The sequence below is a fragment of the Gracilinanus agilis genome, chromosome 3 (genome assembly GCF_016433145.1).
Source record: "Gracilinanus agilis isolate LMUSP501 chromosome 3, AgileGrace, whole genome shotgun sequence".
NCBI classification, from domain to species: Eukaryota; Metazoa; Chordata; class Mammalia; order Didelphimorphia; family Didelphidae; genus Gracilinanus; species Gracilinanus agilis.
The window spans coordinates 629,717,056-629,732,515 of NC_058132.1; the positions used below are offsets into that span (position 1 = coordinate 629,717,056).

The 15,460-nt window shown below is 37.1% G+C and overlaps 1 protein-coding gene across 1 annotated transcript in view; it reads right to left on the reverse strand.

The window, feature by feature from the left end:
• Positions 1–7,848: 7,848 nt before the first annotated feature.
• Positions 7,849–15,460, reverse strand: part of PCOLCE2 (procollagen C-endopeptidase enhancer 2) — an 88,599-nt gene continuing 80,987 nt past the window's right edge. The window contains exons 7-9 of the mRNA XM_044667608.1: positions 13,146–13,229; positions 10,993–11,160; positions 7,849–8,126 (exon numbers count right to left, since the gene is read on the reverse strand). Coding sequence (XP_044523543.1) covers positions 7,996–8,126; positions 10,993–11,160; positions 13,146–13,229 — 383 coding nt within the window. The 3' untranslated portion in view covers positions 7,849–7,995. The remainder of the gene's footprint in view (positions 8,127–10,992; positions 11,161–13,145; positions 13,230–15,460) is intronic.

Below are 15,460 nucleotides of genomic sequence, written 5' to 3' on the forward strand. Positions count from 1 at the left end.
TAAATAACCACATGAATATGTTGTAGAGGGCATTTTTGTTCAGGTGTAGATTGGACTGTAAAGTTGCTTCTAATTCTGAGATTCTACTAAAACATTTAGTCAACTGCCCATTGTAACACTGTTCCCATGGAACAAAATAGCTCCATAGTGTCATTTCGTCCACATTTTGTTTTCATGAAACCAGCTCTTATCCATTGTGGTATGCCTGTCTAGAAAAACTTTTAGTTCTGCCCTCTCAGGCACACTTCTAAAGGTAAAAGAAGAATTCTGACTCTTCAGATGTGCAGCATACCCTGCTACTTGATATAAATTACAATCTCATCACTTCCCTGAAAAGTCACCCACTCTAATTGTAATGCTTTGTTAAATATATTGCTATACTATGGGATTCTCCTGAGCTCTCTTCATATATCTCTTGTTTTTTGTCCTTTGTTTTAAAAGAGGATCAATGTCATCGTAGGGTGATATTGGTACTTATGTGTGAGTTGGATTTTAGTGAGGCAGAGTCACATTAAGTTGTTGGCCTCACTCTCATCCAGAGCCATCAACATCTAGTGGCAAGACAAAAGTCAAGACTACTGATGATGGCTTGGGATGCAGTGGGTGACTTTGGAGTCTTTAGTGTTTGACCAACCTCTAAGTACTCCACAGCAGTTGCCTTCACAGGTGCTGTAACAAATTGTTCTCATCAGCCACTTCTGCCAGAGGAAGTCTTCATGTGCTTGAGATAAACACCCCCTTAACTCTCTTATGGGTTTGTGGCCCACGGGTTACCTTCAACATAGGTTAGCCCATCTGCCAAGGCAGTTTACCAGGGTGTAGCTGCTGTGTATGCTGTAGCTTCTTGGAGCCACAGGTGAGAGGTGGGTGGCAGATGAACACCAAAAGAGGAGAGAAGCCCTTAAAAGCAAGTCCTTATGCCAGAGGTAATAATCTTCCTTGAACACCCCATATATCCTTCATATATCTTTAACTTCCTATTAGATTTTCCACCTGTTTGTCCTATTAACATTTCAAACTCAACATCTCTAAAACAAATCATTCCCACCAAATCTCCCCACTTTCAAAACATTCCTTTTTCTATCAATTTTAGCACTATTCTTCTACCTTGGCCTGCAATCTTGGCTTTATTGTTAGACTCCTCACTCTTCCTCACCCTATATATCCAATCAATTTTTAAATCTTCCATTTCTACCTCCCTCTCACCTCTAATAAAGGACAACCATCCTGGTTCAAAACTTCATAACCTCTTGTCCATTCTACTGAAAACCCTCCTCGTTGGTCTTCCTGCTTCATCTTTACCCACTTCTCTACACAGTTGTGCCAAAGTGATTTTCTTCAAATGTAGGTCTGATTGTGTCACTTTATTCAATAAACTCTGATAGTTCCCTTTGACTTCGAGGAACAAAGATAACTTCTTCTTTTGGGGACCTTAAAAATTTTAATTTATTAATTTGTTTCTTATATTAAAATTTCCAGGTAACGCCCTTCATTCCTTGCTTTCCTACACTAGGGGAAGCATCATTTGACAAAAAAAATATGTATATATAAACTGTGTCCTATTTCTGTTTACCAATTCTTTCTCTAGAGATAGACATACACAGGTCATTCTTCAAACAATATTTCTGATGCTATAAATAATGTTCTATCGTTTTTGCTCATTTCATTCTTTACAATTTCAGATAGGTCTTCCCAGGTTTTAAAAAAATGAACCTATTTGTCATTTCTTACAGTGAGATAGTATTCCATTTGTAAGGAATTAAGGGTTTGAGTAAATTAAGGGTTTGAGTAAAATATATGAGAATTTAAAGATAATACTGTGGTTGCCATTTTTAAAATTAATATAGCCCAAATCAAAATGACTTTTAGCAGCTTTTATTTACAAAGAGGTGGAGAGAGTGAAAGTAGAAAAATGAAAGAGAGGGTAGAGTAAGAAGTCTACCACATCACCCTAAATGTTGCTCTGGTCCTGGGCTCAACCCACACAGGGCTCATTAACCCTTCAGCCAGAGGACTTGGTGTCGAATTAAGCAAAGATTCAACCCACACGGCCTCCTCCAAGAAGGGGAGGCCTCTCAGGAACTAATCTCTCCAGAAGCCAGGAAAGGAAGGTCAGGAGAAGATCCAAAGGGAGAAGATCCAGCAGCAGTCTTACCAGAAGCAGTACAAGAGCTGCAGTCTCAGTCCAAGCTCCTTCAACCCAAAAATTCAGGATGAAGGGCTTTTGCACAGGAAGTTCATCATCTTTAATAGTCCTTTTTTAATGTCCTTTCCTGTCCCTTCCTCCATTTTATGGGGATCAATTGCAGTCTTTTAATTTGCTTAGCACTGCCCAGTGGGGCAGTGTTTGTAGGTTCCACCTCTCATCCGATGGGGGATGTAAACTCTTATTAAAGGATTCACAAGTTTCTGACTGATTGAGTTGAAAGGGTGGAGCTCTTTAAGTGGCTTGTGAACTCCTCCAACTAGTGTCAAGTAGAGGTGTTCAAATTTTGATTGATTAATTAAAAAATAGTCAAGCGGAGAGTCAATCCCATCTTCACAATCCCCCCTGTAATCCTTTGGGAGACTAGTCTCCCCAATGGATCATTTCAACATAACTATCTTATACTTTAAAGATCTTCTAACTAAAGATGCACACAATATTGCACTTTCTAAGAGGAAATTACAATAGTTAGAGATAAGTGGGAAATAGAAGAGATAGAGAGCAAAGCCAATGTTTGCTAGATGCATTGACAAAAAGCCAATTGGGGGTGTTGTGAGGGTTATTTAGCAATTAATTTAGTATTAGTGTTGGACCTAGCAGGAAGGGCTGGAGGATTCCAAGATGGAATGAAGGAGCAGGAAGTGGGGCTTGTGCTCTGAGAGAGACTCCATTAGTGGTTGGGACATAACTGTTGCTAACCCTGGGAGATCTCAGAGTTAGGGAAAAACTGCATCCAGATTCCCTGGAATCCTGAGAGGAGGAGGCTTTCAGCAGTGGACAACAGACCTGCAGGGTAACACCAAGTGGGGAAGTGGTTTGTGATCTGGTGGACAGCATTTCAAACTCCCTCTCCCTACCTGGGTACCTTGGATCACTTGGTGGAGTTGGCTCTTGGCATCCTGTGACCATCCTTGGATTACCGTGAGACCCCAATTGAAAGCCATCCTCAGGCCTTTTAGCTGAGTTGACCAAACCTGGCTGGATCCAGGTTTGGAGGAGCCTCCCTGTGACTTCAAAACTGCTTCCTTTGGGCCCTGCCTGGCTTAAGTCAATTAGAATAGAGTAGTCAAGTCCTTCCCTTGCCCTTATGGTTTGCCCTTAGGTTGTAAGTATAGAATCCCTTATCCCCATCCTTCATTATTATTTCCCCCAATTAAACTGTTATATACCTTTACCTTTTTGCCTGCTGGTTCCATAGGCCCTGGCCCAACTGCCATTCCTGTGACAGTTAACAAATTGGCAGTAAACCCTGGTCTCCCTATCCTGGTTGGTCCTGTCTCTCCTTCAACCCAGTGTGAACCCACAAACCATTTAGATTACATTTAATAATAATAATAATAATAATAACATCCCCGGTGCCCCACCATTACAGGGGGAATTCCCTTTGGCATAAGATTTTACATTCAGAATCAATGTTCAACCCCCTTCAGTTCAATCAATTACATCCCCAAGTTCATTCTGGATATTCTGATGCAGTGTAGGTTTCTTCATGGCACTTTCTCCAAACAGTTCACTTTCTTGATTCAAGGAGTTACCAAGCTTCTTTTCCTAAAATTTTTCTCAAACAAAATTTTTTAAATTGTGAATTTTATGAAAAATATACACATTACAATCATATATCACAATTTGTTCATCCATTCCTCAATTGATGGACATTCCTTAATTTTCAGTTCTTTCCCACCACAAAGAGAGCTGCCAAAAGTATTTTAGAACATATAGATTATTTTCCTTCTTTCCTGATCACCTTAGGATACCACCTATTAGTGGTAGTTTTGTATCAAAATGTATATGCAATTTTATAACTCTTTGAGCATAATTCTAGATTGTTCCCTGTAATGGTTGGATCAATTCACAGTTCTACCAATAGTGTATTAGTATCCTCTTTGGCTTTTAAAGTTCATCACAATGTGGCTTCAAAATATCCTCCAACCTAAATATACATTCTTTTTGCATTCTGTGGTGCAGCCAATCTAGTCTTGTTTTTCCTCACACACAATACTCATCACTCTACCTTCTGGTTTTTGTAATCATTCCCCATGCCTGGAATACACTCCTTCATGTCCACCTTTTAGAATTCCTTATTTTGTTCAAAATTCTTCTTAAGTACCGCTTTCCCCTTTCCTGATTCCCCTAGACCAGTGTTGGCAAAGATTTTCAAGTTCATGTGCCCAAACTGCAACTTCAAGTTGCCTTTGAGAGCCCCCTGCATTACCAGAGAGCAGAGGGAGGAAACATTCACGTTGGGTGGCTGGACAGAGGGGCAGGGCATGCAAAAGATGTCTTCAGGCTCAGGGAAGAGGGGGAATGGAGTGGCTCCCCATGCCAGCTTGGCACACATGCCAATGCTTAAACCATTACTGCCCTAGACACTAATGTTGTCTCCTAACATTTTTTGTCTTTATTTTGAATAAATTTTGCATATACTTATGCTTGTATTGTTTGCCTAATAGTACATAAGCTTCTTGAGGGCAGGGGTGATTTCATTTTTGTCTTTGTGTTTCTAGTGCCTTGCTTGGGACATAGAAGGCACTTAAATACTTATTTATTAATTGTCAATAAGCATTTATTATAGAATTATATTAAGTATTTTCATAGTACTTGAAATGCCTAGGAGAACCAGTAGCTCCTGATGGATCGACAGACCAGTAAAATGGGGGCAGCTACAGCTGTAGGTGATCCAGCTGTTTGCCTTTCACTCTTTACCAGAAAATTCTCAAAAGCAACAGGTTTCTGTGGCCTATTTCAAACTTAAGTTTCAATTGGACATTTATGTTCTTTACAGTTTTTTGCTATAACTTATAGAGGAAATATAGACATATTTGTACAACCCTCTCAGTCTTGTTTGAACGTTAGAGGTTTTTTCAGGGCTTCCATTAGCTTTTCCCCATTATTAATTCAAGCCTCGGCTTTCCATGCCAAAGAAAACACTTGGTTTAAAGGCTCAGTGTCCCCTATTTCACTTGTTTTCAAACAAACTTGCCTGGTTGCTGTTAGCATTGCCTGTCATTTGGAAGCAGTCTGTGAGTCAGGAATTGATACACAGTTGGGACCTAAATGCTTAGGGTGAATAGCAAATAACTTTGGTCATGACAGTGTCTTCATCAGTTGGGCAACTTTATAATTTTGCCAACTCTTATGGATGTTGAAAGAACTCTGATTTGGAAGAGATACCCAAAATGAGTGACACAAAGAGAATTTGAGGGCAAATTTTAAACTATGGTAGTTACATGTTTTAAAAATAACTATCTTCACAGGATTCATTATTTCTGATGTAAATCAAATTACAGTAGTACAAGCAGCATAACAGCAGGCTTGTGTAGGAGGTAAATGTGGGTTTAAAAAAAGAATTGTCTCGGTTAATCACATATTTGACAGGTAGGCTTGTTTTCCCCACCCCTGCCATATGCATTCTTTAGAGTATATATTTTAGCTTTAGGGAAGTCACTTAGTCCATCCTGCTTAAGGAAAAACATATAAAAACCTTCCTGGATCTACCAAAGCTAACCAAGAAGAAGATCTAGTCCCTCTACCCAAACTCTTGAAAACAATTATGATATTTAAGAATCTTATCAATAAAAATTCTTTAACCTAAATCTCTTGATGCTATAGTTTAAATTATTTCTTCTTTCCTATCCTTAAATTCTGTTTTACTCAAGTTGAGTTGGAACAACACCAAACTAGTCACTGTATTATTTATATAATAGTCCTTTATTTATCAATAGATGTACCTGATCTTTTCTTAGTTGAATCTGAGCCATCCCCACTTGGACTATGGCTGAATTTGATTGTTTTTGATTTGTGGACATCATTTTTGGATACATGGATGAGAATTCATTGGAAAAAGTATATCTTTGAAAAATAAAAATTTGAAACACAATGAAGAACAGGATAGATTATTATTGAAGCTGACTAATTAATTTGTATTAACTCTAGATGGGACTCCCCATCCACTTGAACACCCATATTATCCTGCTGTGCTCAAGAGGCTATTTACTTTAGTTTGTGGATGTGTATCATATAGGATAGTCTTCTCCTCCTAAATTAAAAAAAAACAAACAAAACAAATCATATTGATCTGCCTTAGGACTTACCTTGATATAGATACATATCTGAATCCCACATCCACTAATTACCAAAACTTTTAATTTTAGATCCAGAAACGGAGAAGTGAAAGCAGAATCAAAGCTGGAAATCAATAAGTCTGCAAAGGAAAAATAGGAGGGCAATATTGGTACTAGAAGCAGAGGTGAGAGAAGAGATCGAATCAGAACTGGAACAGAGGTGGTCAGCAAAGAGTTAAAAGGGCTATGAATAACTATGTTTCAATTACATCCTAGAAATCCTAAATGGTCTAAGTAAACCAAATACTGAACTTGGAATTCACACAAACCTAGGTTCTAATTTGCCTCTAGATGACCCTGGGAACCAAGCAACTCCCCAGGCTTTATCTATCTATCTACTAAGTCAGAGATGGATTGGATGGAATGGCTTCCCTACACCAACTAGCTTTTATCTTCATTTATTTATAAGGGATGATTACTATCTCACTTTAAAAATTCGATTCAAACTGATTAAACATCATAGAAAGAACCCTTGCCTGGGAGATGTGGTTTCTAGTTCTGGTTCTGCCACCTGCTTTCTCTGGGCTTCAGGCATCTCATCTGTAAAATGCTGGGGTGGGAAAGGCAGAGAAAGATCGCTGGATTAGGTAGTCTCTAGGCTCTATGCAATGGAACTGAGTCAGGCTCATTTAGGTGCCACAGTTGAACTTGAATGAAAAAACATGATGCAGTGTAGGACTTTTATCCCTACATCTGTGAATTTTTATTGTTGTTTTGATAACTATATTTCAATATAATTATCTTCTTTTCTAATCTTATGTATTTTATGTACTTAATATTACACTGAGAAAAGGTCCACAGGCTTGATCTTTTGCCTTAGTACTCATCTGCCAAAAGGGATCCATGGCACAAAGAAAGGGTAAGAGCTCCTGGGGTAGCAGGTTGTAGAAAGAAAGACTGCCTCAGGTTTAGGAAGACCTGGGTCACCTCTGATACACCCTGACTGCATGACCATAAGTTAGTCATATAACCACTCAGTGTCCCAGCTGATTCTCTAAGACAAGTCTTACAACAGTTGCTGATTTGCATTGGTAGAAAGTGTTTCCACACTGGGATCACCTTACCCTCAGTGAAATAACAGGTCCAGTTGGAAAAATAAAATAAAATATTAATTATTTATGGAGTTAAAAAAAACCCCTTACCTTCTGTCTTAGTATCAGTTGTAGAGGAAATATATTGTGTTTACTCTTAGCATTCCCAGCTAACTGTAGAGTAAGCATAATGACTGCTACATTTTATTTTAAAATATTTTATTAAGCATAGATAAAAATGCAGAAAGACAATATAAAAACTCAGAGCAAAAGCTAAAAGTCAAAAACCATATCACTATAAATATTGCACTTAAAAATCTTCCTTTTCACATCCTTACAAAATTCATTTCTAAAAGAACTCTTACCAAGATGTATAAATTAATAGTTTCCAAGTCGTTAGAACTTAGTACATTTCAGTTCACACAATTACTGCAACATGTCTTAAGGTTGATAATCAGATCTCTACCTCAAGGACTGCGCACATAATTTCCATCACTGTTAAGTGAGGCCACATTATATCAAGCTGATCTTTCGGGAATGCCCAGTATTTAATTTTAAAGACTTTTTTTCCTACTGAATGAAAATAGATCTTCCATAAGATATACTAGAATGCAGCTTTATTTGATATCTTTCTTCTTTAACAGCGTTTATTTTTCAAGGCATTCAGGATTTTTTGATTCTTCATCTTGAAATTCATGATAAAGCTGTTTGGTGTGATCTTTCCTCGACCATCTTCATCCACCTGACCCATGATGATGTAATTTAGACCTGCGGGGTGCAAAAATGAAATTATGAGATTTTTTTCTGAACATATTATTATAATATTTATTTCTCTGGGTAGTTACCGTATGCCATTTGTTAACCACTGTTTGGAATAAATCTATTTTAAGATTTTTTAAAATTAAATTAAATTAAATTAAATTTAATTTAATTTAAGATTTAAGATTTAAGAATCTATTTTAAGATCTCTGGAAATCTGAATTCACCAAAATTCAATCAACACATATAGGCTCACAGTTTTAGAGCTATCTAAAGAAATACCTCTATTTAGATTAATAACCATCTAGTCCAACCCCCTCATTTGGCAAATGAAGAACTGAGGCCAAGACAGTTTAAATGATTTGCCCAGGGTTCTCTGGGCAATGAGATGGGATTCGAAACTTTCTTCTTCATACTGTGTTATTCATCTTATAACTTGCTGCCTCTCAATTTCTAGCACTGTCATCACTGATCTGTGTTTGCTGTGGGCAAGTCATTAATCTCTCTTGACTTCCCTTTCCTTTTGTCTATAAGGGTTGACAACAAACATGTTTTAAAGATAGACAAGAATTGAAGAAGTTTAAGTCTATCACATTAAGACTTTTAAAGTTTCCTTTCAGAACTAAAATAAGTTGATTCCAGAATATATTGAGAAGGTAGCTCCATGGCATTGTGGAATGAGTGCTGGTTGTGGATTAATCTCTCCTCTGACTGTAGCTGTGATTTTATGGACAAGTCATTTAATCTGTCTGAGGCTCAGTTTTCTCATCTGCTAAATACTATATTTATTATTTACTTCACAGAGTCTTTCTGAGGAAAGTGATTTGCAAATCTTAAAGCTCTGTAAAAGTGTTAGTTATTGCTATACATAAGGGTGTGTGTGTGTGTGTGTGTGTGTGTGTGTGTGTGTGTGTGTGCAAAAGGTGGTGTTTGCAAGAATAAGAATAAGAAAAAGAATAAGAAAGAGATGGTTTCAGAGAAACCTAGGAAAGTTGCTATGAATTGATGCAGAACGAAATGGGCAGAACCAGGAAAACAATACATCCAACAATAACAATGAGGAGGGTAGTGGGGGAAGAGAAACCAAACAGAAGAATTTAATTATTTTATCTTAGAGGTACTCAAGTAGGGAGGGTAATAACATGGTCAGATCTGTGTTACAGGAAGTAGCAGTTTGAACAATAGAGTGTAATGTAAAGACAAACAATTATGCTTATTCCTTCATTCATTTCTCCTCATTCAATGTACCAGGGCACTTCCTTGACTTTTCTTTACATTTTGTGGATTCCAGGACAGGTCATGGCTTATCTGTTGTCCACCTCTTGCCTAATTACTACAACAGCATCCTAAATGTCTTCCTTATTCAAATGGTTTCCCCACTCTATTGTTCAAACTGTTACTTCCTTTAACACAGATCTGACCATATTATTACCCTCCCTACTTGAGTACCTCTAAGATAAAATAATTAAATTCTTCTGTTTGGTTTCTCTTCCCCCACTACCCTCCTTACTCACCACCCAAAACACCTTTGGAGGAGTTAATTGTTTTACATTTTTAAAAAATTTACACTAAAATTTTTTTCCAGATCACATGTTGATATAATTTTTAATAATTTCAGACATTTTGAAATCCATATTCTCTCCCTCTCTCTCTCACCTTCCCCCCTCCCCAAGATAGCAGGTAATATGATGTAGATTGTACATATATTATCATACATTCTTTTTGGTTTGGAAAACCCCTTGCAACTTGGCTCCAACTTATCCGAGACTCATTGGGTACATATCCTTTTGAAATTTGAGATCTAACTATTTGGCATGTTGTTTCCCCCCAGTAGACTGTCTTTGTCTTCATATCTGCAGAATGAAGCATAGCTCCTGGCATACAGTTGGCACTTAAATGTTTATACACTAATACTGTTCTTGCCCTGCGACACTCTTCTTTTCTATTTGGCCATTCCCTCTGGTTGGAATAATGCACTTTCTCCTTACCTCTCTGCCTCATAGAATCCCTCTTTTCCTTTAAGCTGCAACTCAACTTCATCTTTTGCATGAAGCTTTTCTTGATCCTTCCTCTCCTAACCCCAAACAGCTGGTAGCTTCCTTCCCAAGCTATTTTGAATGTATTTGTATTTATTAACTTTAGTTTTATGCTGGATATAATTAGGTGTGCACTTCTTGTCACCGACATTAGAATGTAAACTGCTTGCTAGTAGAGATTGTGTCCTGTTTTTTGTACTTTCATCTCCAGCACCTGGAACCTAAAATATGTTGGCCAATAAACATTTATTCATGTCCCAGGTATTATGCTAATGAATGCTTATTGATTGGTTGATTGAAGGGTTGGCCATAACATCAAATGTGAGGATAATTTATAGGCTTGCCAGATATCATCAGAAAGTCATTTAGGGATTTTTCATTTGCCATGCAGTAGGAGTTCAATCTAGTTCTACTATTCTCCTAAAATATATTTAAAATTGTCAGAAGCAGGTGTTGTTATACCAGATTTATAGCCAGTGCCTTTAGAGAGCTTGGAAGTTGCCAAAATACTCTACAAATTTTATTAATAGCTAACATACAGCACTTACTATATGCCAGGCACTGTGCTAAGTACTTTACAACTATTACATTGTTTGATCCTCTATTATTATTATTACCATTTTACAGGTAAGGAAACCGAGGTGAATAAAGGTAAATTATCTTACCCAGGGTCACAAAGCTAAGTATCTGAATCTGGATTTGAACTCAGGACTTCCTGACTTTAGGTCCATCACTCTTTCCACTGTGCCACTTTATGGATCAGAGATATGCTTTCAGGTTAGTTCAGTCCATCCCTCACCTGCTTTAGAACCATCTACTAAGTTTCTTATTTAACCCACCTCTTCTGATGAGAGGACATTGCTTACAAACAACAGTAATCTTGGTACTCATGTTCTTGCCAGCTTGCTGAATCGCCAGGTTTCCTTCCTTGTATACATTGATGATTGATATTGTTGCGAGCAAGCTTCCACCCTTTGTCATTGTTGTGATAACAGTACCAGCTAGCACTAGAAAAGAAAACAATTTTTTAAATGTGAAAATCAAAGAGTCAAGTGAGCAGGACTGAAAACAATGAAATATTTTTTCCTTATTTCACAAATAAATTTTGGAAGCCTAAAGAAAAGGCTGGATAGAAGCCTAATGTTTAATTTTACCAGAGTTGTATTAAAAAAAGGTCCATGGGGGCAGCTGGGTAGCTCAGTGGATTGAGAGCCAGGCCTGGAGACAGGAGGTCCTGGGTTCAAATCCGGCCTCAGACACTTCCCAGCTGTGTGACCCTGGGCAAGTCACTTGACCCCCATTGCCTACCCATACCAATCTTCCACCTATAAGTCAATACACAGAAGTTAAGGGTTTAAAATAAAAAAAAATTTTAAAAAAGGTCCATGATTTCTTTGATAACCGTTTCTTTGATTGTGTATGAAATATAAATTCATACTAGATTAAAACCAGTAAGTCAATGCTCTACTACAGATGTAGAGAGTTTCTGGACACAGGCTTACCTTTAGCCAAGCAATAACCCTTCTCATGCCTATAGATGTGAAAACACACCACGGCATAATAACAATATCTTAAAGTCACAAGAGGGGGATATTGCTATGTTGAAGCAGGTATGTCTTTTTTTCCAATGTTTCTGAAAGTGCGTCCATTTTTGTCTCTTTCCCTTTCTTCTTTTTCTGCTTTTTTGTTCATGATCTTTGTCACTGTTTCTTTCATTTTGTCTTTCTCTTCCTACCTATCTATACATTTCTCATTCTCTCTTCCAGCTGTATAATATTCCCTCAGTCTTTAGTACCTTATCAATTCTTTCCCATGTAATGAAAAAGAAAAGATTTAATTTTTATTATTTTTGTTTTTAAATCTGTGTTCTTTGTTCTTTATGTTAAAAGCTGGTGAATGGAAAGCTTTATATTTCTCTTAAAAAATAAGGACAAACTCAAATGAATTGTTTTTTATTTATATAATTCTATTTTCTTCTCATGGAAAATTAGTGATCCTTAGTAGGGAAAAAAAGTTTTCCATCCCTGGTTCAATGGATAAAAGATAAAAGAGACCAGTTTATTCCCATGGGCCACCAAATTCTATTTGAATTAGCCTTGCTACTATTTAATGGTGGCATGGTTCTACTGAAAGGGCTGGAATTTGTATTTGCTGAGGATGTGGGATGGTCCTGGCAAAACAAGGTGGTAATTCATAATTAAGATGTACCAAGCTAGGAAAAGCTCTGCTTCTGTTGAGCCATTCATTCCTAGTACAAAATGATGTGATGTAAATGAAATCACATTGACAATTAGTCTTTCTTTTATAGCTAGCTTTGTATGGGTCCTTATTTGGTGATCATTTCATAGACTGTAAACAAATCCACAATTGACAAAATGCTAACACTGAAATGTCTAAAAACCATCCTTTTAAAAGTCCCTATTCTAGTGATATCACATGATAAATCATTCATTTGATGATGCTTGCCATTTCTAAGTCTATTTATCCAAGAGCAGATTTGTTACCCTAAAGGTTCTAATGTGGATGAGTCAGAAAACATTTGGGGTGCTGGACACCCCAAAGCTGAATGTAGCAGAGTTCTCAGGAAGCACATCCCTGCAGTGGTCCATAGACTCTACCCAACTCCCACCATTCAGTCTTTCCTAGACTCTAATTTGCTTTCAACTTGACTTCCTGCTAATAAACGCTTCTCTATAAATCTCTCTGTGATCTAGACCCTGGATTTCTTAGGAATTCACGTGTTCCAAAATATCATCTCAACCAGAAGATTGCCAAGTGCTTCCATTTCTGACCCAATTTAAGGCAATGGAAATGTAGACCAAAGAGAAAGTTTGTTTTCCAAGGAGATATAAATAACAATGTGGCATGCAAATATCTATGTGAATTATGCTACTGACCATTTACAATTAAATTCTCAGTAATTCCTTTGACAATAATCATGCAGTTCCCCAAGTTTCCCATTATAAAAAAAGGCTGTGTTTTTTCCCCTTACCAAAGTTACTTGAACAATAATTGCTCTCCAGAGTCCCAGTTCTTCTGCATTTTTGTTGACATAGGGCCACAGTAGGTCTTGAACCTTTATTAAAAAAAAAACCAAAGCCATATGATTCACAAAAAATGCATGCATGGAAGCATAGTGTTGCATCTAAATCTGTAGATTTGACTTTCTCAGTTATTCCCCCTGGCACCAATCTGCATATATAGTTAGGTCTAAGCTTCAACAATGTAATTCAAGAGTAATACACGGAAGAGATTGCTTCTTTTCATAATTTTTCATTGTTATGAACTGATTCTCTAATTTCCCTGGGGGAACTCAATAGGTTGCTTGCAATTTTTAAGATAAAAATGATCCAAATGACTTCATTGTTTTCTTAATTATTTCAACTAATGCTTTCCTAAAATAACTTTCAAAAAAGAATTTATTATGAAGATGTGCCCTGCTTTAAGAAAGTAAAAAATATAAAAATCTGAATTTAGAATTACCAACTTCTGGATATCACAATAGGCAGAAATTAAAGGCATCAATAACAAGGGTGGTTGAAGATTTAAATAACAGAAATACTTCACATTTTCATAATGTTTTGTAGTTTTCAAAGCCCCTTGAAAACTGAGATATATCTTCTTATTTGATTCTTACAATTTTCTGAAGTAGTCTTAGAGGGATTGTTCTTGTTCCCATTTCACAGATAAAGAAAATGGGGCTCAGAAAGGTATTTTTTAGAGCTAAATGACTATTAAATTGAGTGGCTGGACCAGAACTTACATCTTCTTATTCCTAGCCCAGAGCTAAGGTCTAGAGCCGTGTTGGCAAACCTATGGCTCATGTGTCAGAGTATGCTGGAGGGGGCTACTCCCTTCCCCCTCTCCATGTGTGCCTGAGGACATTTCTCATATCATCCGCCCCTCTGCTCAGCAGCCCAATGGAGCACTTCCTTTCTTCCTGACTAGGGTAAAGTGGAGGGCTCACATGCAGCAAGAGGGTTGCAGTTTGGGCACTCAGTCTCTAAAACGTTCACCATCACTGATCTAGAGCCTTTAATATAGCATTTACTTGGCCATGATCGCTGGCTCACTAAATTTGGTTTACAAACAAGTTTTTATAAACATATCCCTTTTGAAAGGTACGGAATATCCTGGATAGGAAGCTGGAGGCAAGTCCCTCTTCTACCTAAGTGATGCTGGGCAAATCCCTTAACTTTTTGGTGCACTAGGGAATCTTCTAAGAATATAAATTGTAGAGAAGATGCTGACATGTATATTGTTAAAGGGAATATCTTCTCCTGGGAGTTCCCTATTCTTATCAAATATAGGTCCATTTCCCTAGTCTATCTCATGTATACAGCAAGGTAGATATATTTATTTCATTATCTATAGTAATGCTGTAATGTCAAGCAGCTATGATTCTAGGTTATGAGGAAACAAAAGAAGTAGTCATTAAATACATTTTTAAACAAGAAGATAAAATAGGGACATATAATCATCATCTCCACAAAATATTCAACAATTAATTCAGCAGGTACTCCTTTGTGGATTACAGTGTGGAGGTTATAAGGTCCAACTAAATAAATTGATTTAAACAGATTGGTCCTTCTGGACTATGAAGGCTTAAAGGAGAGAGTGGCTGGAGTTATGAAATCTGAGTTCATATATAGCTTCAGACACTAATGGTGTGATTCTAGGCAAGTAACTTAACCTCTGTGTACCTCTGTTTGCTCAACTATAAAATGAGAATAATAATAACACCTCTCTCAAAGAGCTATTGTGAGAATCAAAGGAAATGATATTTCTGAAATTCAGTTACCATAGTGTCTGCCATATGGAGAAGGGAAGTGGAAAGGATATAGAGTGCCTACTATGTTCTAAGCACTATATTAAGTGCTTTACAAATATTATTTCATTTGATCCTCACAACAACCAGTAAGGTAGGTGCTTTTATTAACATATTATAGATGAGGAAATTGAGGAAGAGGTTAAGTGACTTGTCTAGGGTCACACAGTTGTTAAGTGAGATAGGATTTGAACATAGTAGGTGCTATATAAATGTGAGCTGCTATTATTATTATTATTACATAAATGCTAGCTGTCATTATTATATAAATGCTAGGTATGTTATTATTGTTATTATTTTTACTAATAGTTTTCCTAGTATGCAGAGCTGAACCCTTTGTGACTGTATGTTATTTCTTAAAAGGGATTTCCTTTAAACTTGAACTTGACTCAAATTCTGATGCTCAACTTCTACTTTGAAAGATCTAGTGTAGGCAGCTAGGTGGCTCAGTGTCTAGAGAGCCAGATCTGGAGACTGGA